Consider the following 24,180-nt stretch of genomic DNA (forward strand, 5'->3'; position numbering starts at 1 on the left):
TGGCAAAAAATAAAGCGTGGCGATAGATTATCAAAAGTGTGGCGATAGAGCAACCGGCACCCTTGCAATCGTGACCCTTTCAAAAGCGTGCCGATAGTTCAAAAAGCGTTGTTAAAAACTATCGTTATGCTTTTTTCAACTTTTTGCCACGCTTTAAAAACGTAGCAAAAAACGTATTTTCTTGTAAAACCCTACGTGAAACCACAAAATTATTGGCCAAAAATAGTATGACAAATAGTTTCCGTACATATATATACGAAATAATCCCAAGATCAAACGTTTTTCAAGAGATAGACCGAATATGAACTTGAAAAACGTGTTTTGTGAAGGCAAATAATGTAACGGTTTCTTTAAAAGCGTTACTATATACTTAATTTTTATTAATATTTTAAAAATGTTACTAAATTATATTAAAATGTTACTTATATATTAGTAACATTTTAATAAATATTAAATATATTCTATATTATTAAAGAGTTTTACTAACATTATTTTAAAAATTTAATAATATTTAATAAAAATATTACAAAAGATATTCTATAGTAATATTATGGAAAATATTACAATAGACCATTCATAATAATACTTAGAAAAATGTTATAATAGATATTTTTTGTAATACTTAAAAAAATATACCATAAATAATTTTTGTAATATTTAGAAAAATATTACTGTAAATATTTTCTGTAACACTTAGAAATATGTTTCAATAGATATTTTTTGTAACACTTAAAAAATGTTACAATAGATATTTTATGTAACACTTAAAAAATGTCACAATAAGTCTTTCTAAAAATACTTTAAAAAATGTTACAATAGATGTTCTATAGCAATACTCAATACTCTAATAAATGTTACAAAAGATTTTCTTTGCTAACAAAAAAAAAATATTACAATAGATCTTTAGACCATCTCTAGTAGGGAACTCATCCTAGACCCTATTTATGGCTCACCTGTCATAAAAAGTAACTCCACATCAGCTTTTGCGTCATAAACAATAAATAGGAACTCAAAGCATCTCTCTCTTCTCCATTAGGATGAACTAACTTTAGTCTCTATTGTGGTCTTACTTAATTAATTAATTAAAATACTTAAAATTAATGTAATTATTTTTTTCAATAATATTATTTAAAATTATAAATTTAAAAATAATTCACTATTAAAAGATATTAATATTAAAAAAATTTCATATATAACAATAATACACAATATATAATTCAAGATTACACTAATTTGTAAAATTACTTAATATAAAGAAAACCATAATTAAGCTCTACAGTTGACAACAATCATTGTGAAATTGCTATATGTGTTTCAATCAAGTCCTCTTTCAATTGTCTATGCTGCTGCCTATTTCGAAAGTTGGGCATTTTTTTGGAGAAATTGATGTTATGGTGCAAAATCTTCCTCTCCCAATTGAGGTTGTGATAAGACATTTTCAACATCGTCATACTCTAAGCCTTGAGCAAAATTTTCTGCATAAATGTCTCTTTCATCCTCAATAATCATATTATGTAATATAATACAAGCTCTCATTATATTGGCAAGCTTCTTCTTTTTCCAAAAATGAGCTGGACCACGTAGAATTGCAAAGCATGCTTGCAACACTCCGAATGCTCTCTCCACATCTTTTCTTTGCCCTTCTTGGTATTGTGCAAATAACTTGCATTTTTCCCCTTGTGGCTTTAAGATTGATTTGACAAATGGGGCCCATTCAGGATAAATATCATCTGCTAAATAGTATCCCATAGTATAATTATTACCATTAATAGTATAATTTACCTCCGGAGCACGGTCATTTAGAATATCATCGAACACTGGAGAACGATCTAACACATTGATATCGTTATTTGAATTAGAAAACTCCAAAGAACGCATGTTATCCAAAGGTCTAAAGATGCTACAACCTTAAGTACTATGGTTGCAACCCCACGATAACCACTCATGCACATACCTTTCCATGCCTTTGGACAATTTTTCCATTGCCAATGCATGCAGTCAATGCTACCTAACATGCCAGAAAAGCCACGACCCTCCGCCATTTGTAGCACGCGTCGTACATCATTCGGATTTGGTTTCCGCAAGTATTCATCCTCGAATACCAAATGACACCTTCAACAAATTTTTCCAAGCATTCAATTGTGCTCTCGCCTATGCGCACATAATCATCAACAACATCAGCTGCTACGCCATATGCTAACATCCGTATTGCAGCGGTGCAATTTTTAAGTGGTGACAAGCCTCTTCTTCCAGTTGCATCAACCCTTTGTTAGAAATACAGATAGGCGTTTGAGAGAGCGTCTACTATCCAAAGAAACTCATGTCTTCTCATTCAAAATCTCCGACTGAAAATGTCAGTATTATACACCGGTTCATCTGCAAAGTAATCTTAGAAAAGGTGATCATGTCCTGCTTCTCGATCTCTGTTGATCCATCTACGAGGAGTTAGGACAGAGCTTCTATTGATATCTTCTTCTTCTGAATCTTCGAATAAACACTCATCGATCCAATTATCTATGAGTGTATTATCTTGCCGTCTTCTTTTGTCATACAAAGCCTCATTAAACATATCATCAAAATTTCTAGCCATAATCTTTGCTCTATGTAATTTTTAGTACTCTTTCGAGGTGAGAAACAAGAGTTTAAATGGAGTTGCAAAGTCATTGATAGTTGATATTTATTAGTGTGTCTGCAACAAGTACCTACTTCTCAACGGCTAGTTTTACAATGGCTACTTAACGGCTAGTTTTGCAACGGCTACTTAACGGGCACTTTCGTGAACAATAGCGGCACAATAATATTGACTAATTTGAAAAGTTATATCAGAAATGAATAAAACAGACTACATCACATACCAGTAATACGCAATAAAACTAAGAACATACTACATAACTCTACGAATATAAGGAACTATTAAGTAAATCACTTCGCGATTATTTTCTCACATGCAATCTCATGAAGAGCTCGTCGTTTTTCACTCATTGTAGACGTGTCAGCATTAAGTATTTGCATATCCATTTTCCTTTTTCTTTCCTTAGCCATCCTTTCCATTTTCCTTTCTTTTGCATTTATCTCCATTTCTTTAATATACCTATGAGTTTGTAATTCCTGTTCTTTTATTGCCGCTTGAATTTGTAACTCCTTCTCTTTCATTGCCATAATCTTTGCTCTATGTGCCCTCTCCTCTTCCCTTTCATTTTCCCTCTATTAGTTCTTTTTCTCTAACATTATTAATATCTTCCATGAGAGATAGTTTTTTAACAACTGATGATTTCTTTTCGCTAAGATCTTTAGACATTTGTGATTTTCCTTTACCTTTTCGCTTGCTCTTCTTTGATCCTTGTGGGCGAACGAGAGAGTCCACACTGGATTCATCTGCCAACGGTGTATCTGGGTTTGATGAGGATAAGTTTGCTCCAGTTGCACTAACCTTGGTTCTCTTTGAGCCTCCACTTTGTGTAAGTAGTTGGCTTCTCCATTTTTGCTCCAAACGAAGCATGTTCTAAGGCCTCTCAAAAGTAAAATTTTTACCATAATTTGTGTAATAAAGTTTATAGGCCAACTCCTTTATATTATCAGTGTTCGAACTACTCTTTATGTTTCGACTAGCTTGATCGTAGCAACTAGCAAATTGTGCAATAACCTTGTTGATCTTATACCATCGTTTCTTATATGCAACTACCCCCTTGTTATGTCGGAGCAAAATTCTACACAGTAGCTGTGAATTCGACTCCAAAATGTTTCTCCCTTTTGATCGGTACCAACTATAGGGTCAGTTGAAATATTTAATCATGCACTGATCAGCATCTCATCCTCTTTCCAATGCCAGTGTTGAATACTATCTTGCCTCCGATCTTCAATATCAGCATCATTGAGGTCGATAGCATCTAATCCACGAGGGTTGGCAAAATCTGAATATTGCGAATTTGGACTAGATTGTATCGGAGTTTGAAATGATTGGTTAGAAGAGCCACCAACACCAGATGAGTTATGTCGTGATGCATTAAATTGAGTTGGAAACAGCAAAGATGTTGGAGTAATATTTCCGATAGAGGGGTTAAATATGGATGAAAATGGAAAATGTGGTGTTTGTGAATTTTGTTTTTGTGGTTGGAATATAGGAAATTGATTATTATAAGGAGTTTGAAAATTGAAATTAGGAAGATTTTGTGGATCTGGATTTTGAAATGTATTTGGTAGTGTGAAGTTTTGATTTGGAAGTTGAGAGTTTGAGGTTTGAGATTGTTGGGTATTTGGAGTTTGAAAAAAGTTTTGTAAATAATTGAAAAAAGAGTTGAGTTGGTTTGGATCCATTGTTTCAAACAAAAAATAATATCAGCAGAACTTTGATTTCGTAAACTTGGAAGAAAATTAAGAAGAGTAGAAGAAAGTATGAAAATAGAAGTGTATGTAAGTGGTATATATGGAGTAATAAAATATTAATTTATTAATAATAACGGTAACATAGTAACGGCTAGTTTCTAACAGCTAATTTTGCAATGACTAGTTTTACAACTGCTAATTTTAATAATGTGGTTAGCATTTTAAATTTTAAAAATAAAAATAACCAACCCAACCAAAAATTATTTTAATTTGTAAGATGTAAAAATTAAATTTATTTTTAAATGTAAGTAAATTTAAAAAATTATAATTTAATATAATAATATAAATAATATTCAATATTAATTATGATATAAATAATTAATATAAATTATTAATTAAATAAAAATTTAATTATTTAATCTAATTAATTATTATTTAAATAATTAATATATATAAATTAATTAAATAAAAATATAATTATTTAATATAATTATTTAATTATTTCAGATTTTATATAATTATTTATTTTTATAATAACTTGTCAAATGACAAGTTATTATTAGTCAATTTGAGTCTCTATTTAGAGGGACTCGCTCTCGTCGAAGGAACTCATTCTTTCTCCCCTTTAATGGTCCGTTTCTACTTTTGTTAGAAATAGGGTCTTAAGGTCCTATCCATTGAAGTTGCTCTTAGTAATATTTAAATGCACAAAATATTGAATTAAAATCTTTTTCTTTAATTACATATTCTATATCTACTTTACAAATTAAATTTAAGATATTTAAATATTAAAATTGATCCAATAAATCAGTTTTTCTATTTCTTCAATATACTTACATGATTAAATACAAAATATACTACGCATAACATATTCTAAGGCCTAGTTGCCTAAAAAATTTCAGAACGAGTTAACAACAAAACCAAACAAATGCCAGCACCAAACTTGAGCCTAATTTGATCACTTTTAATACTCTGCTTGGTCAGTTTTATGAGAAGCGTGGGTTTGATGAGGATGAGAAGATTTGGACAATGATGAAAACGAGGAATGTTGAACCTGATGCTGTGAGTTACAGGCTGAGGATGGGTTGGATGCTTGGTGATGGCAGATTAAAGGATGCCGTAGAGTTGTTTCATGTGATGAAGTTGAGCGGGGTTAATCCTGATGTGCATTGTTTCAATGTGTTGGTTAAAGGGTTTATTGGTGATGACAATGTTGAAGAAGCCAAGGTTTTGTATGATGAGTTGGTGAAGAGTGAATGCGAACCTATTCGGTCTACTTATGTAACTCTTGCGCCATTTCTTACTGAGAAGGGTGAATTTGATTTGGTTTTTCAGCTGGGAAATAAAAGAGGCTATGAAAGGTGGTAGATTGACTACTGATGCAGAGGCATTGAAGCAGGTGGTTGAGGGGTTTGTTGCCAATGGGATGATTGAAGAGGCTACTGAGCTTGTCGATCTTGCGGGGAAGAAGAAGTTGGAAGTTGATTGGCCTTTAACAGGAGTTAAAAATCCACAAGAGTCCTGCTAGGGAGACAATGACTTATTTGTACAATATACTATGGATAATAAACATCTTCTCAAAAATTTAAACTGATTTCGGGTTCACCAAGGATTGAACGACCTTTCGAATCTAGAGCTCTAATACCATGTTATGATACCACTCATCTCAAAAAGTTTAACTGTTAGAAAAAGGTAACACTAATAGTTATATCTCTAATACTCTCTAAACTTCCATTGTACACATTGTATAAATATTCCATTAGCTCCTCATACTTTCCCAAACCGACGTTGGTTAAGGAAGCGATTTTAATAGTCTTTACAACTTACTAGTGTGAGAGAATTCTTGTCCTTTGAAATAGTGTTACATTGGTATTTATTTTAATGGAGATATAGAAATACAATAGAACTCTAAAAGATAATAGAGGAATTTCAAGAGTCTTCTTCTCTCTTAACTTAAATCTTTTTAAATCTTTTCTTACCTCTCACCTAATCAGCTTCTTCTTTTATTGCCTTCCCTATTATAATTAACATTCAACTCTTGCAATTACGCCTCCCTGATTCTCTCATCTTACTAATCCAATCATAAATTATTGTTACTTATGATTATACATTTCTTCTGCCCTATTATTTTCCCGTTTTTTTATTGTTTTTTTTTAAATAATGATAAGGTAAAGGGATTATTTTCTTCCCTTTTATGGCTCAGCGTTCTCTCTCTCGAGGGTAACAGATAGTAGCCTACTACTATGTAGGATATGTATCTGTCAGGAATGAAGGCGATGTTGGATTTTTGCTTATGAAGCGAATTTTGATGCTTATACTCGTTCCTATTAAATATGCTATTTCCTGCATTCTTTGAAATTCACTATGCTTCAACTGATACATGTGATTTCCTGTAATCTTTGAAATTCATTATTCTTGTTAGATCAACTAACATATGATTTCTGGTACATGTGCATATATTAAAATGAAAAATCATCTGATCCTTTATGGCAATGCCTTCTGTCAAAGAACAAAGGTTAATATGCAAACGACAACATCTGATCATTCTTTGAAAAGAAATTAAATCAGGACCATGTTCATAAGGTTAGTACAAGCGAATTCACATGTGTGCAACACCAGCATTAGCAATAGACTTGACATGTTGATGTAGGTTGGAAAGGCTTGGATTTGTGCGGTAATGGTACATTAGAGGGACCATTCTAGCAGCACTCAGGCAGAATTTGGTAAATGACGATGGAAATTGCTGATCTCTGCCCAACACTTGTCGATTGAGACGCTTCCATTCCATTGAAATCAGCTCCTCAACATGCCTTTCTGCATCTTCTGCTGAAGTCTCTTGGTGTTCTCTCATGTAGCACTCAATGTATGACCCATCAAACCCACTTTGATTTTTATTCTGCATTCATGGTTGAAATATATGTATTATCAAAAAAAAAAAAAAAATCATATTACACTAGTCAATAAAGCTACCAACTAAATTAATACGTCAATATGCAAAGGGTAGAGAGATACACGCTATACTTGAATACATAATCCTTTTTAAACTACTGTGTTCAGTTCGTTGTTTAATATATATAGTGCTTTATAAGGTATATTGTAATGGAATTAAATATAACTTTCTTGTGGTGCATCTTAAAGAATAATGGAATAGACTTGGATTTTACCTTGTGTCCTTCTAAGTCATCACAAAGACGAAGAATTTTTGCGACGGAATATATAATGTCTGGGAAGTCGTCTAAAATTGCAAGAGTTTCCTTTGTTATATTTTGATGGAAAAGGAAAAATGAATGAACAAGCACCACGTGCACTCCTGTGCTTACAGTTGCATGCTTCAAGTACTCCTCTGACTTTGGCAATTCACCAGAATCAGACCAATGTGCCCCTTCCAAGGAGGCATTTAACAATTGCACCCACTGTTAATTTCATGCAAACACTTCATTAGAAATACGTAGCGTTACTGTTGCTACAAGTTGGTGCAATTCCAAGCAAATTCGGACCGTCATTTTTAATTTTATCTATTAAATAATTTTATCTATTTGATAATTATACATACATCTAAAAGAAATTGAATAGTTGGTCTAAAGAAACCTCATGACCTCATTGTGCAAAAATAAAATATAAAATAATGAAATAAATGGACCATTTACCGATTTTTTAAGGGTATTTATAGGATTCAATCCATGCTTTTTGTAGATCTTTTCGGCCAAAGCGTTTGTAATTTCATATAGAGCACTTAAACAATTTTTCATGAATTCGGGAAGGCACTCTGTTCCGGTCAATTCCCATCTGAATTGAGAGGTAAAAATTTGTTGTAACTTGTAAGCATTAGAATGGAATAATAAGAAAATTTAGATGTCAATGTACATATGTTATAGAATAGGCACCTCTTAACCGCATCAGTAAATAGAATAAGCTGATCCAACGTGCCATAAACATCGAAAATGTCATCAATGATGTAGACCAGAGAGATAGGTTTGGTGAGCTCAAGTCTTTGGTCTGAAAAGCTCGGATCTGTAAAGCATGCCATGGACCACATGTACCATTTTAGAGCTTCATACTCTGCAAATTTCGGCTCCTTCGACATAGCCTCCCCTTTCCACCATCTATCAAGGGAATATAACTGATCAGTGGCATGTTGCATAGATGATTTGTGTCCCACACTATTCTATTGGTTATTGTTATTATTGTTATTTACCATAGAACTTACTTTGAAACTTGAAGGCCTTCATGCTGGTTCATGAGCCTAACTATGCAGGAATTGATTTCTGCAAGTTCCATAAAACACACAGATTCCTTGTCGGGATTGAAATTCCTAAGCAAGATGGTTTTGTCCACGAATCTAGGCAAGTTGTGATGAAGTGGTTGCTGGAGAGAGATTGCAACATATTGAGCTTCATGATGATGATGATTCCTTGACAGCCATGAATGAAGAAGCTCGCGGCTGAGCTGCCCCAAATCCTCAAGAGAAGTATCTTCTTCTCCAATGCTTAGCTGCGCTGATTCATATACCGCTATGAGACTCTTCACATCTTCACCATATGCTTCTCTGAACTGCACTTTGTTCTTTTTCAACCTCTCAAATATATCTGCACAACCATTGTTGTAGTTGATATTAATTATAAGATTTTTTTTATAAATATGTGTTATTTAACTTGTTTTTAATATGTGTTTTATATTTTATAACAACCTGCATTAACGGAATAACCTCCCTGTCTGAGTAAACGGAATGAGAGTGCAACTTCGTCAAGTTGATGGCTTTGGACAAAATCAATGGGATCTGTGATCACTATGAAATGTTGCTTCTCAAGTGCGGCTTCAATGTGCTCTTGAAAGTGGTGCTCAATGCCAAGCCTTTGGATTAAGTCAACCATGCACAAACTCTCCATTGGATCCTCGCTAATAAGTTTCTTCATTATATGCTTAGCCTCCTTCAGCAACACAGCTTGCTTGGCATATAAAATATCCTGAAAATGTAAAGAATTAGTTTAAGGAGAAACATTTATGTTGGAACGTTGGACTTTGTTGAGAAGTCTCACCATGAAGGTGGAGCTTATGCCTATGGCTGCGCCTGCACACCTTGGGAAAGGGATCAAGTTGAATGAATGGTCGATAGAGTTGGCAAAGGGAATTATTCAATAACAAATGATGGAGCAAGCAACCACATGTGACGCTATTAATAAGGTTGCTTCGGGGCAAAATGGGAATTGTATCCCGGTTATATGGCTGGGACCTTTGCAAAGGCGGGACGTGCAACTAAACGAAATAGAAAAAGATATTTTGAATGGTTGACTAAATTGTTTGCTTTGTAGAAGAAACTAATAATGCAATTGAATATTTTGACTTCAAATATCTACTCCTATCATCGCTGCCTTCTTCCTTATTATATTAGTAGTTTAGTACAACTACGCCAAAAATAGAAAGTTAGAAACCATGCACAAATTATGGTAGTTAGAGCTAGTTGCAATTTGCTGGGTGATTTTGGGAATGTGTATTCATATGAGGGTCCCCATATTTATGGGAAGCAAAGTCTGCTGAATTTTCCAACAATCTTGAGGGGTGTGTGTGAAACTGATCAACGCGTGTATTTTAAAGATGCATGTTTTTATCATGGACATGTCATAGTATGAATATATAATTTATGAATGAGCACTGCTAGGAAATTAAAAGGGTATTAGACAAAAACCAGCTAAACACCTTTAGGTGAATTCAAAATCTCTACGAATTATTATATATATAGATGTTTTTTCTGTTAAGTATTAAAATGTTTCTTTTTCATACTAAACGAATGTTCTTTTATATATTTTTCGAATTTTTTTGTATTGTAAATGTAAATGTCTCTATTTCTTTAAAAATTTCATATTTTTTTAATTTTATAGATATTTAATTATTTTTGTTAAAATATAATTAAATGTTTCTTTTGTTAAGTATTAAAATATTTTTTTTATATTAAATTAATATTTTTTGAAAATGGACTATTACTCCCATATTATTGTTGTTGTTATTCAGTGGTTCCGCCACTTTCCATATTGCCCCTCTCAAATGCTAGGTGAAAAGAAATAAGCATCTGCCAATGCAACAATGTGTTTATCCGGTTCTCTCAAAACTGCTTCAATGAAGCGCATACTGTCCCTAACCTGTAAGAAATAAATTCAATTTTTTGGAGATAGTAGGGTTCATCGGCAATCATAATCACTACTTTGAGATGCACAGAGACAAATTTAATTTCCCAATAATGCCAAAATAACACTAAGATATCCTCTTCCACAAACAATTTAAACAAACTATATTAGTTTAAGTTTTCGAGTATCATAATATAATATTAGATTACACATCATAATATTATTAGATCGTTTCATATATATTTAATAGTTTATAATATTATTTTTTTTATAAAGAAGTTTTTATGTAAATATTTATCTTTTAAAATGTCTATTTTAGTATTATTATAAAAATATTTTGTCAGGAGACAAAATAATTTTATAGGTTTTTTTATTTTATTTTATATACTCATCGTTTCTGATTAAATTATATGTTGTACTGATGAGTTATGCTTTTTTATTATATATTAGTATTTTTATCTGTAATAACATTACAAAAATATAAATTTTTTAAAATTACGAAAAAAGTTGTAGGCGAACAAAAATTTTCGGCTAAAAAGACCAATATCTCTATAGATAAAAAATCAAATAATAAGATTTTTAATTATTATTTTTATATAAAAAAGTTAAATTTTTATTAATAATTAATTTTAATATTCGTTATCTAAACTTTGAAATAATTTAACATGTATATTTTTATATTTAATTAGGTGTTAAGACTGTTGCACAAATAGAAATAATTAATTTTTATACTTGTTGTTTAAAAATAATATTTTTTCTCTTTATGTATATAAAAATATAATTAGATATTAGCATAAAAAAATTATACTGCTAGTTATAAAATTAACTCAAAATTAATTTTTTTAAACAATTAAATTTTGATTTTAACTTTTAATTATAATATTATTATTCTCTTCAAATTATATATAATAAATATTTCAAAGAAGAGAAACAAAAATATAAATTAAAAAGATAAGCAGTGAAAATTTAAAACTAAATAAAAAAGTTAAAAAAATATGTATATAATAATAATATTTTTTATTTGATTTATATTATGTTGTTAATTATGTTTCCTGTAAAACAGAAAGATAGAAAAAATAGAGAATGAGAGAAAAGAGAGAGAAAGATAAAGATGAAGAATGAGAATGAGAGTAAGAGTTTGTTAATTTTAGAAGAAAAATTTTATTTTAATTGTAATAAAAAATCGGATGACATATTTTAATTTGTCCAATTACTAATATAAAATATGAAATATATATAGAGTGAAAATGGTAGAGAGAAATAGAAAAATGGAGAAAGATAGATGAGATAATTTAGGAAGAAAATTTATTAATTTTGAAGAAAAATATTTTTTCTCAATTTTAATAAGAGAGTGTCATGTGACACATTTAGTTATTAAATTAGATAGTAACATATGATACATAATATATGTATATTTCAATTTTAGTTTTAATACAATTAAAAAATGTTATATTGCATATTTTGATTGTCAAATTAGTTATTAGTCATTGATATTGATAATGATATATAAAAGAGATAGAGTGGTTGAATAAATGAATGAAAGAGATAGAGAAAAGAAGAGGGAGAAGAGGAGAACTTTTTAATTTTGGAGGAAAAGATTTGATTTCAATTGTAATGAGAGAGTAACATGTGGCACATTTTGGTTATAAAATTAGTAGGGGGAGGAAAGAATTCTTTAATTTTGGAGGAAAAAATTTAATTTCAATTGCAACGAGAGAGTGACATGTGACATATTTTGGTTGTAAAATTAGTAAGAAAGAGTGCAGAATTCTTTATGGAGGAAAAGATTTGATTCCAATTGTAATGAGAGAGTGACATGTGGCACACTTTAGTTGTAAAATTAGTAAGAAAGATGGGAGAATTCCTTAATTTTAGAGGAAAAGATTTGATTCTAATTGTAATGAGAGAGTGACATGTGACATATTTTAGTTGTAAGATTAGTAAGGAAGATGAGAAAATTCTTTAATTTTGGAGAAAAAGATTTGATTCTAATTATAATGAAAGAGTGATATGTGACATATTTTGATTGTAAAATTAAAAATAAATAATAGATAATAGATATTTTTTATTTAATTTAATTACACACTTTTGTAAATAAATAAAAAATAAAAGAAGTCAAATATTATTGATCATAAGCCTGTTTATAATTAGTTGTCGTTAGATTATTATAAGGGAAGTTCTATGGTGTGGATAGAAAAAAAATCCACACCTATAGATATTATGTGGCAAGCTTTTTAGATGAACACGTTTTGGTTGGCCATAGTGACAAGTTCAGTTGATGGGACACTAAATCAGGGAGAAACAGCGATTTTGAAGTTGTATTGCACACTGTAGAAAAGTTAATAAGTCTAATTAAATGGTAATTATTTTTGGCATCTTAGAGTTATTGGGCAAGTTTAATTTTTTTTGTGTATGTGGTCATGAGTGAATTTTGGGCTTGAGTCACATTTTTTTTATTCAAGTGTGCAGAACAAGTTTTCTTATGGTTAAAAATTAGACAAATATAACATTAAAAAGGAAATGGACTAAAAGTTTTTTTGGACTTGTCTGGGTTAATTGGTTTTTTAGTTTCCAATCAGGAGTCTCCACGAGTTCCTTCTCCCGCCGGCGATGACAAAGCCGAACCACGAGAAGCCAGTAATTGCGACGACACTCGGGTGACACTGGGAGGCAGAATCGACAACCACAGGCACGGACGGCGAGCAACAACCACCATGCAGAGCTAGACCACTCACTGGCGAACGGAGGCGCGAGCAGCCTAGCACAAAGAAATCGAACAGGCGAGCAGCGGACGCGGATGAGACAGGAATAGGAACGAGAGCACCACAGCGGAGTTCCTTGGGTGCGACGAACGGCGGGTGCAGTGTACCACTCCCACAGATGGCAACAAGTGATGGTGGAGGCTAGGGTTTTCTTTCTGCGGCGGAGGCTAGGGGAAGTAGCTATTTTCTGCAGGAAAGAGTTGGAGGGGGGATAACGCGTGCAATCCCTTTTCCCCCCTTTCAAGTAACGAAACGACGTCGTCTTCTGTGAACAGTCCAGTTTAGATCCAGTCCGAGAAGTCGGTTCGGTTCGACTGTTCTTAATGGTTTATAATTAGACGGTTTTTCACAGATCACCGCCCTGAAAAGATTTTCGGAAGTTACATAAGCTTAGCCACATTCCTTTGAAACTAAAAAACCGGTTAACCCAGACAAACCCAAAAAAACTTGTAACCCATTTCTTTTTAATGTTATCTTTGTCTAATTTTTAACCATAAGAAAACTTGTTCTGCATACTTGCATAAAAAAAATGTGATCCAAGCCCAAAATTTACTCATGGTCACATACACAAAAAAAAAACTTGTCCAATAGCCCTAAGATACCAAAAATAATTACCATCTAATTAGACTTATTAACTTTTTTACAGTGTGCAGTACAACGCAAAATTGCTGTTCTCCCTTATCTAGTGTCCCATCAACTGAATTTGTCCCTATCGCCAACCAAAACGTGTTCATCTAAAAAACTTGCCACATAATATTCACAGGTATAGATTTTTTTTTCCATCCACACTATAGAGCTTCCCTTATTATAATGTAAATGGATGTTCCTTTTATACTTTATCCGTACGATTAACAAATATATTGCCCTCTTATTATATAGAAAACACTTTAAGTACATCGAAAATATCAGTGTACTAATTATTTTAACCGTTGATCTAAATTATAAAAAATATATATAATATATATTAATTGAAATCAACGTTTAAAATAACTGAAATACCGGTACTTTTAGAGTATTTGAAATGTTTCCTATTATATATACATAGAAGATAGAATGAAAGGGCCTACCTCTATGCCTGGCTATAATAATCGATGGTGATTACTCAGCAAATCTGAACCCTACGTTATATATATATATATATAGGTGTGAAATCACAAAACTATTGACCAAAAATAGTATGACAAAAACGTGTTTCGTGAGGCAAATAATGTAAGGGTTTCTTTAAAAATATCAAACCAATACGACGATTTCTTTAAAGGTATCTTATCTATTTGACGATAATACCCTCAAGAAACTAACTAAATCATAACCATATCTATATTATTGTATTGTGAATTTTAGTATGATTATATTATAATAATTAAAATAATTATAAATATTATTAAAATTAAAGTAATATTTTTTGTTAGATAATATTTTTTTTAAAATATTGTTTAATAGTAAATAATATTACTTTAATTTTGACTATATTTTTTAAAATATTATAATTATAATAGTTATCAACTTACAAGAATAAGGCCGATTAACTACCACAAAAATAGTTAAAAAATTATCGTTAATTTGACGCAAAATATAATTTGTAACAGATTAGCTATCGTCTAGCAACTAATGCTTTTCTCGCTAATTACAAGTCGTAGATTAGTGAGACAAATACAACAGTCGCTAATTCAACGGAAAGTTTTTTCGCGACCGAATAGATAGTCGCAAATCTATTACTAGATCAAAAGCTATTTTCATAGGAGAAATAGATTAAAAGATAGTCGCTAATTAGCGACAAACTCTACTCCAGCCGACTTATCGCTAAATTCAAGCTAATTTTGTAGACAAAATGGAATGTTTAGTTGACACTAATTAGCGAGAAATTTTTTCGAATCTAACTCGTCGCAAGTTATTCGCTAATATGATCGCAAATCTATTATATTTTGTAGCAAATCTATAGCTAATCTTTGAAAATTCTTAATAAAATTTGTAGGAATTTTGTTGCTAAACCAAAGCTATTCTAAATGAGAAAGAAAAGTTATTAAGTAGTTGCTAATTTGCTAGAAAATAATGTGTAATCAATTATTTGTAATACTATTGCAAATGTCATCGCAAATTCCTTTTAAACTAGTAACAAATCGATAGATATCTCACAAATATTTCAGTCGCAATAGAGCCTTTAATTTGTCACTATAAGTCTATAATCAATTGCGATTATATCCCTATACTAAAATAAACCTCATTGTTTTTTATTTTAGTCATTGAACTAAAAATGATATCACATACAGAATAAATGAGTTTATCAAAATTATAAATGTTTAAAAAAGTTTAAACCATGTTTCAAGAAATTATGTATTGAAACTTAACCTGGTAATAATCAAACCTTTGGGTTTAATCAAATGCCTACTCTATCTTTTCAATAGTTCTCGATAACATAACTTAATTAATAAACTAACAAAAAAAAGCTCACTTATAATATAATGTAAAAGTAAGTATTCACTCACTTTTTTAGAGATGTTTTAATCTAGCTAAACAAATGTGTTTCTGCTTCTATAAAATTCATTATACACTGCACATCTCACTTCCTCATTGCACATTGAAAATTAAAAAAAAATAAAATACAAACAACACCTAAAACTTAGCATATCAATTGCACAAAAAATATGTCCACAAATTTCACCTTTAATTTCACCAATATTGTCATTTATACTGTGATCAAATTACAAAATATTACAAAAAATAACATCGATAAATAATAACACATCAGTTAATCAAAATAAAAAATAAATAACAATAAATTAAACGCAAAAAATAGTAGCCATTAGAACAGCAGTGAAGATAAAAAAATTAAAATCAAGAACAAAAAAAAAATAAAACCAATAAATTAAAATCAATAACTAATAAATTCAAAAAATAATAATAACAGTAAAAGTAGCCAACAGTGAAGAACAGCAAATTAAAAGTTAACAAAAAAAAATTAGCAACAACAAAGAACAACAAATTAAGAACAGAAAATCAAGAACAAATAATAGCAAGAAGCCAAGAACAACAAATAAATAGTAGTAAAGAACAACAAACTATAGCATGAACAGAGAAAATCAAGAATAGAACAAAATCAATTGTCTTGAATTAATTAATTGATTGATTAATCAATAAAGACCCAATAATCAAGCTAAAGTCAAAATCAAATGAAATTAATATACCCCTAATAATAATCAAGCTAAGTAAGGTAAAAAAAAAGTAGCTAATTTCCATTTGAAATTACAAACCTTGCTACATCGCGAGCAAGTAGAACTTCTGGAGTCTGCCTTGTCTCTAGTCATCTTAGCAAGATTAAGGAATAACTTGCTTATTTTCTTAGGTTTTTCTATTGTCAATGAAACATTAAAGATAAGAGCACAACAAGGACAACTTACTTTATAATCAGGATGCTTATCCAATTTAAGGAGAGCATAATAGCCTCGAAACTCTTTTTCGGTAGGTACAAGTATTCCTTTCTTTCTGTGATACATCTGAAACAATTCAACCGAAGTTATGTTCATCTATTCAATATTGAGTGAGCATAAAAGCCCGCAAAAATAACCTTTAAAAAATTATTTTACCAACAAATAAATATGAAACTACTGTATCTGTTAGTATCCACAATATATATTTGTATTGAGCCTTAATCAATATATCATATAAGGAACTTGCAGAAAAAAATAGATATTATTTCCACTTCTGATGGTTTATCAGTGACTAAGAGAAGGGAGGGTTAAATCTTAGCCCCTTTTTTGCTTAGTAACTCTTGTTGTACTTTAGAACACTTGAGAAGATATTTTTGTTTTTGTCTCGTGCCTAGTCAAGAGACTTTTTCGTTTTGTCTCGTGACCAGCTAGGAGATATTTTTCAGTTTTGTCTCCTATGCAGCAGAATAAGAAATAGAGTAGAAAGAGAGAGAAAATTACACCCAGATATATCTTGGTTCAGCTGCAAAGTGCAATGCAGCCTACATCCAGTCTCCATTACAACAATGATGGAATTTCACTATAATCATCCTTGATTACAAACACCAATTCTCCCTAGGAACTACCCTTCCTATCCGGGACAAGTCCAAAATCTAATCCCCAATCCTGAACTTGACTTGGTCACTGCCAAGCTTTCAACTGCTAAGTGCTAACCCAACTTGCAAGGGGATTCCTACAGAATCATGAAACACAACATAGATGTACAAAGGACCTCTAAAGACATCTATGGCTTTTTCTTTTAATTTTGCACTATCTGTCTTTTTCTGCTCTATGGCATTTTCTTACAAACCTCATTGTTTTCCTTTTTCCATGAGACTCAAGACAGACAAAATTAAACAGAAAAATACAAAATGAAGAACATTGAAGGAGAAGAACTTCTGTTAGCTTAGGTAGCTATGTGAACACTGTGCTTTCACTCTTTTCCTTGCTTCAAGCCCTAGTTGTTCTCCCTTATTTATAGAAGGGGAAGCCTCCACGGTTGAAACTATTGAACCAAGCCAAACTTCTTCTTCTTCATGCAAAATCGGTTCGACCAGAGAGAGAAGAGAGATAACCAAAAGCTATAACCAACATGCAATTACCTCTAAGTCTTCCTTTTACACCAAACTTCATCAATCTGAGCCATTCAACTTGACTTACACTCCAAGAAGGATCCCTAGCCCTTGATGCGTCCTTGATGCATGACAGCTCCTCATGCTCCACTTTTGCTTTCTCCTTCACGTAGCCTCCCTAACTACCTTCTGTGATGAGTGAACACAAAAGGCAGAGACGAGCCATGCTTCTGAGATCTTTTTCCTCTGACCGAGATCTTCTTCTTCCATTTTTGGTATGGAGAGCATGAATTTACTTCACTAAATCTTACCTTATTTTGGTGAAGATCTCAACCACAACATACTTTTTGTTTTCTTTTTCTTGCCATCATTGCAATGGTCTTGATACTTGCTTCTTCTTCTCTATAGTAGCTTGCCATAGCTTCCATATTTTCCTGAGAAGTGACTGAGAGTTAAGAGAGAGAAGAGAGTAGAAAGAAAAGGCAAAGCTATGGAAGTAGTAAGTGTTATCAAAAGAAATTAATTAAGATCAACTCCCCATGTTTCTTGTGTAGTAGCGTGTAAGCTACACTTAATGCCATTAAATCATTTTGACATTTTCTCTTTTATGTTTCCAAGGTCTGCATCAACTCCACTTAATAAAAATTGAATTCCATCAAAAGATAAAAGTGATAACTGTTGGAGCATGCAGCATTATAATTAAAAGAATGGGTTTCATCAAGTTAAATGGATATAAAAATATATTGTGCCCCATCTCCTTTTGATTTCGGACCAGCCTCTTTGTTGAGCTTTTAAATTGGTTTTACTGGCCCAATAACAAGATGTTGTTTCAGCAAAGTCACTTAAACATTTTAACCAAGGTTGAATGTTTGCAATTTCATTGGGTTTGCAATTTTTCTTTACTTTTCGGCCCAATAGCAAAAACCTGCACAGCAAAATTATTTTAATTAACATATTATAAATTGAAATCAAATTAATAATTTTGTAATTAATTGTTTTAATAATATTTGATCATCATCAATTTAAATTGGAATTTTCCAAACTCATCAACTTCAACAAGAGAGAAATCAGGTTTTATTATACTTTTGTTAAAAATAAAAAAGTACCATCTGTTCAAACATAGAATAGCCCCTTAATAGAAAATGTGTTGCATTCTCAGGTCTATTCTAATTGCTCTCATCCTATTCTACAAGAATTTATATGCACTAAGAAACCTCTCAACATAGGGCTGATCTAGTAGAAAAAGTAGATAATCAGTTGTCTTCTGCATTATAGGAATTGGTAGAATCAATCTTGTTTCCTTCTCTGCTGTCTTAGTATACTGCCATGAAACATGATAAGTGTTACTAATGAGAAGTGATAATAGTATTTATGAAAAAAAATATAGTTTACTATTAGTAATATGACAATCACCTTAATTGCAAGATGTCTGCTGGTTATATTTCTATCCCCATCCAAGCGTTTATACTGGTCAAGATCTCCTTTCTTTTCACGCTCTCACCACTCAGACTCTAAAATACAGAAATCTCAAGTATTTTTATGCAAAGATTAAGTTATATATAATTGGTATCTCCCCCTTTTCTTGAATCATTTCAGTTCATTTTTCGATCTATAACAAATAGCTTCAAGAGATGATAGAATTAAGAATACCCACTAAAAAAACTAATACAATCCATAATGAGGTACCGGAAAATACAACATTTTTGTTACTTGACCAACCATCAGGAGAAGCAAATACAACCGGTACACTAATCAATAAAATTGATGAAGTAGCAATTAATGCAAAAACAGCCAATTGGAAAGCTATAGTCATGTTTCTAATCCTCCAATTTACCAACAAAAGAAAACTATACCATTTGATCCCAACTGCCCAGACGGATAAACTATTCATACCAAAGGGGTTATATCCATTGATAAATTGTGAAGTTAACCATAGATAATCTCTTAACCATCCCATCAATATAGTCATGTTTCTAATCCTCCAATTACCAACAAAAGAAAACTATACCATTTGATCCCAACTGCCCAGACGGATAAACTATTCATACCAAAGGGGTTATATCCATTGATAAATTGTGAAGAGTTTAACCATAGATAATCTCTTAACCATCCCATCAAATAGGTATATATATATATATATATATATATATATATATATATATATATATATATATATATATATATATATATATATATAAAAGACAAGAAAGGGAATTGAATGTGTCAAGCATACCTACAATACACGCAGAATTCACAGAACCTGCCAAATAAATAAATAAATAAAACCAATTTGAATTGAATCATTTAATTGTTGTAATTTATTTATATTTTACAGAACATTGACAGCCAATCTGAAAATTATGTACAAACCTTCCATAACCACTAAATCCCCCGCTGCACGAATGGATAATCGTAAGTTATAACTTATTTAACAGAGCTAAGATACTGAACTAAGAAAGTAAAGAATTACTCACAAGTAGACAAAGCCATTCTTTGTTGCACTTTTCGTGCAAACATTTACTAGGATACACAAAAGCTGTTGGAAACAACAAGCAAGGTTCTGAAAATCGGACCAGTCATCGAACCGTTCTAGTCACTGGTTCATTGGTCTAACTAGTCCAATCGTAATTCAACCGAAAAAATTATTTTATAATAAAATAATAAATTAATTATAAATAAACACCCAAAAAAATACAACCATCAAAATATTATTCAAACTTTAATGTCTAGCATTTTCCCAAAACTCAGATAAAAAATTTTTTTTTACCATATCACCATATTTAAAAATTCATATATCCCACCTTAAGCTAAGACAAATGAATTAGAGGCAATAAAATGATTTAGAGTTCAATTAATCATTGATGAATGACAATAAAATAAAGCTAGAGGCATAATATCTAATAGAAAAATTGAATGACTTAGAATTAAAACAACACCATCAATTAAAATTTAAAATAAAGCAACAACACCAATAGGAACAATTGAAAGTAACAAAGCCACAACACGAACAATTAAAACACAATAACACAATAAAAAATTATGCAGCAGCAACAAACTTTTCCAAAGATTAACAAGGATGAGCAAAATTTTAGGCTTTGAGGACATTTTCAGTCACAATTATTTTCAGCACAACACAGTACAACAGCAGTGAACAGAGCTAATCATTCAAAGCAAGAACACAGAACAATACAAAGAACAAAAATAGGACTAAAATGAATCAACTAATCAGTAATCATTCAATCCAATAAATAGCTAATCATTCAATGATTCAAAATTCAATTAGTAGCACTAGCAGAATCCCTAAAAGAATCAATGTTCTGATCAGAACAGAGAACGTTATATTCATTACGGTGTCCATATCCTCAAATCAAGTCTTCTATCACTAGCAAACCCTTAACTCAAAAACACAATAAACAAAACTTTTGATTCTAAAACTAACAAATTTCTAAAAAAATCTAGATCGATTTAAATACTCACTATTTTCAACAAAAACTAAGGCATATCAACCCTCAAATTCACATAAGTTCACCATTTTAGAAACGAGTTTACATTTTGGTACCTATTGGAAGAGGTGACAGCAAACTAAGTCCAACCAACTCCATCTCCTTTCCACTTTAGAATCTGGCCGTCGGCGACGTCGGTGTATGGCCTTCTGCCGTGACAATCGAACATGAGACTCTCAGGACCAAGGGCTCCGGTGGCGTGGAGTAGTGAACAGAGAAGGCATGCATGGAGTTATGGAGGAAGACAACATGCTGCTGGCCTGTTGCTGTGTGGAGCCTTGCCGGGGAGGACGACGAAGAAAGAGAGGCGCTACGAGGAGGGGAGAGGAAGAAGAAAGGATCGCGGGATGCAAGCAAGGGTTGGTGTTGTCCGCAGCGCCGATGGCAGAGCAGCGGAAGCACGATAGGGGACGCTGAGTCTCTGACTGTGAGTGTGGAAGACTGATTTTCGTCGCAAGAATCGTTAAGGAGACAATGTTAATGGGGCTAGATAAGGTCATTTGGGGAGATAATTATGGTGGCTATAATGATAAAAGGAAATTATTGTAGCGATAATGAAATTTTTAAGGGTAGTGCCAGAAATAATAAATATCTCAGCTGATTTTGGAGTTCAACAAGGATTGAATTCTTGACCTTTCAGATCTAGAACTCTAATACCATGTCATGAATCCACTCATCCCAAAAGCATAACCTGATAGGACAATGTAACACTAATGGTCATATCTCTAATACTTCTATCAGTCTGTTGCACACATTGTACGCTTAGGCCATTAACTCTCTATACTTTCTCAATTTTTAATTTTTAATTTAAAGTATTGAAAAAGAGCGCTTATACACAATTTTTTATTTGGAGTAATAGAAAGGGCACTTCCGTGCGTTTATAATTTCAAAATTATACGTTTTTTAAATTAATATAACTTGTTTTGTTTTTTGAGTTACTATTTTTTTTTTGTTTTTAAATTTTCATTTTGATTTTTAAAAATAAATAATTAAAAAAATCTTTTATAAAATAGATAATTTTTTTAATAAACATGAAAAATTTTAATTTACTATTTTTTGGTTAATTGAACTAAGTCTATAGTTATCAGAATCGAACCAGCAATCAATCCGGTCAAATTACTGGATTACTGGGTCAGTGTGGTTCAACTGGTAAATTATTGGTCAAATCGTTTAATCCGATAATAATTTAATAAATATATAAAATTATAATAAAATCAAAATTTAAATATTAAAAATAAAAATTAAATGATAATAATATTTTATATTATTTAAATTTGATTTAATTAAATTATATGTAAATTATGATATAATCCATATTTTTATATAATATATAAAATAATTAGCAAATATAATAAAAAATCTAATAGTGGCACATATAAAATAATATGGTATATATAATTATAAGCATTACATCTATTGAAAATTCACTTGTCACAATGAGATGGGGGCTTTTACTCACTCTCAGGTTGAAGGAAAAAGAGCCACTTTTTGAGAGGGATTCAAATAGATGCTTTTACAGTGATTCAAACTCTGCTGGTCTACGTGTGGAGTGCGTGGATCAAAGAGGAAGTGCGGGTCAACTGTCTAAATCGAGTCTGGTTCGCAATAAAACCGTTGGGATAGGATCGGACATCAGTTCACTGTTTTTTCAGTCGAACCAATCGGATCGATCCGGTTTGATTCTGATAACTATAGCTAAGTCGTTTAGACTTGCATTTTTTACGAGTTTGATTTTAGAGTCAAATATCCATCTTTTACTCACTCTCAGTTTCATGGATCGAACCTTAGAGACGCAACTTTTGAAGGGGATTCAAATAGATGCTCCTACAGTGATTTACACCCTGTTGGTCTATGTGTGGAGCACGCGGGTCAACTGTCTAAACTGAGTCCGGTTCGTGACAAAATCGTTTGGTTTTTAACTATTTGACCTCCATTGACCGAGTCAATTGCAAGTTTGGTCTAATAATGAACTGAACCGGATAGAACATCGGTTCACTGGTTTTCTGGTCGAACTGGTCGGGCGGTCTGGTTCTGATAACTATGGCTAAGTTGTTTAGACTTGTATTTTTACGAGTTTAATTTTAGAGTTAAATATCCATCTATTTAAGTCAAGTAAACGAGCTAGTCCGATGGATTTGGCTCATTTTGACAATCCTAATTAATTCAAGAGCTAGCTCAAATTAATTTTTATTGAATGAATTCCAAAATGATTTTAATTAATAATAAAACTTGTACGATCATATAAAAATAAACTCTCATATACAATAATTTAATTATCTTATCTATTATATATTTTCTAGTATATTTTGTGATTGAAAATATCAACATTATGCTCTCATTTTCTAAAATATTAAATTTTTAAATTTGTCTTTAAAATATATTAATTTAAACTTCAATTCAAATTAATAGCAAATTTTTCATTAAAAATAATGACAAATTTGTGATTTAATAGAAAAAAAATATTTAAAAAAAAAAGCTTTTAATTTGAGTTGTTTGTAAAACTTTTTAGAATTGACTTCTTGCTAGAATATTGTAAATTATTAGTTATTAAAAATTAGTTAGCTAATTATTAGCACGACTTTGAGACTTTAATTATTGTCTCATTTAAAATAGCTTTAGATTAGTGACAAAATTATAACAAATTACATTAGCGTGCTTGGAAATTTTGCTTCAAACTTTTTATGAATTTTTCATGGATTTATATAGAGGTTAGTGATTAATAGCAACATTAAATAAGGACAGAAGAATAAGGACTAACATTTTTTCTGACAAATTAGTAGCAACATGAAATAAGCGAGAAAAGTCTATCAGTTGTTAAACGGTCGCTAATTCCTCACTAAATAAGCTGTTGACTAGTTATTTCTAAAATTTTCTCGATTAGCTTTGGATTTGTTATAACTCTGCGTCTGATTTCCAACGAGGTTAGCGACTAATTT

General features: G+C 31.3%; 2 protein-coding genes and 1 pseudogene across 2 annotated transcripts; 1 reads left to right on the forward strand and 2 right to left on the reverse strand.

Moving 5' to 3' along the window:
• Positions 1-1,389: 1,389 nt before the first annotated feature.
• On the reverse strand, positions 1,390-3,159 carry LOC130956606 (uncharacterized; annotated as a pseudogene).
• An 83-nt stretch (positions 3,160-3,242) lies between these two features.
• LOC130956607 (pentatricopeptide repeat-containing protein At3g13150-like) lies at positions 3,243-5,851 on the forward strand. The gene is made up of 3 exons (XM_057883640.1): positions 3,243-3,458; positions 5,308-5,555; positions 5,659-5,851. The coding sequence occupies exons 1-3, from the start codon at positions 3,243-3,245 to the stop codon at positions 5,849-5,851; spliced, it is 657 nt and encodes a 218-aa protein (XP_057739623.1).
• Positions 5,852-6,709: 858 nt separating this feature from the next.
• Positions 6,710-9,792, reverse strand: LOC130957973 (neryl diphosphate diphosphatase, chloroplastic-like). Its single transcript, XM_057884844.1, has 7 exons — positions 9,360-9,792; positions 9,011-9,287; positions 8,531-8,909; positions 8,208-8,426; positions 7,971-8,109; positions 7,488-7,736; positions 6,710-7,219 (listed from the first exon to the last, which is right to left on the reverse strand). Exons 1-7 carry the CDS (start codon positions 9,360-9,362, stop codon positions 6,923-6,925), a joined length of 1,563 nt encoding a protein of 520 aa, XP_057740827.1. The 5' UTR covers positions 9,363-9,792; the 3' UTR covers positions 6,710-6,922.
• Positions 9,793-24,180: the final 14,388 nt, after the last annotated feature.

This window comes from Arachis stenosperma, chromosome 10 (genome assembly GCF_014773155.1).
Source record: "Arachis stenosperma cultivar V10309 chromosome 10, arast.V10309.gnm1.PFL2, whole genome shotgun sequence".
Classification (NCBI taxonomy): Eukaryota; Viridiplantae; Streptophyta; class Magnoliopsida; order Fabales; family Fabaceae; genus Arachis; species Arachis stenosperma.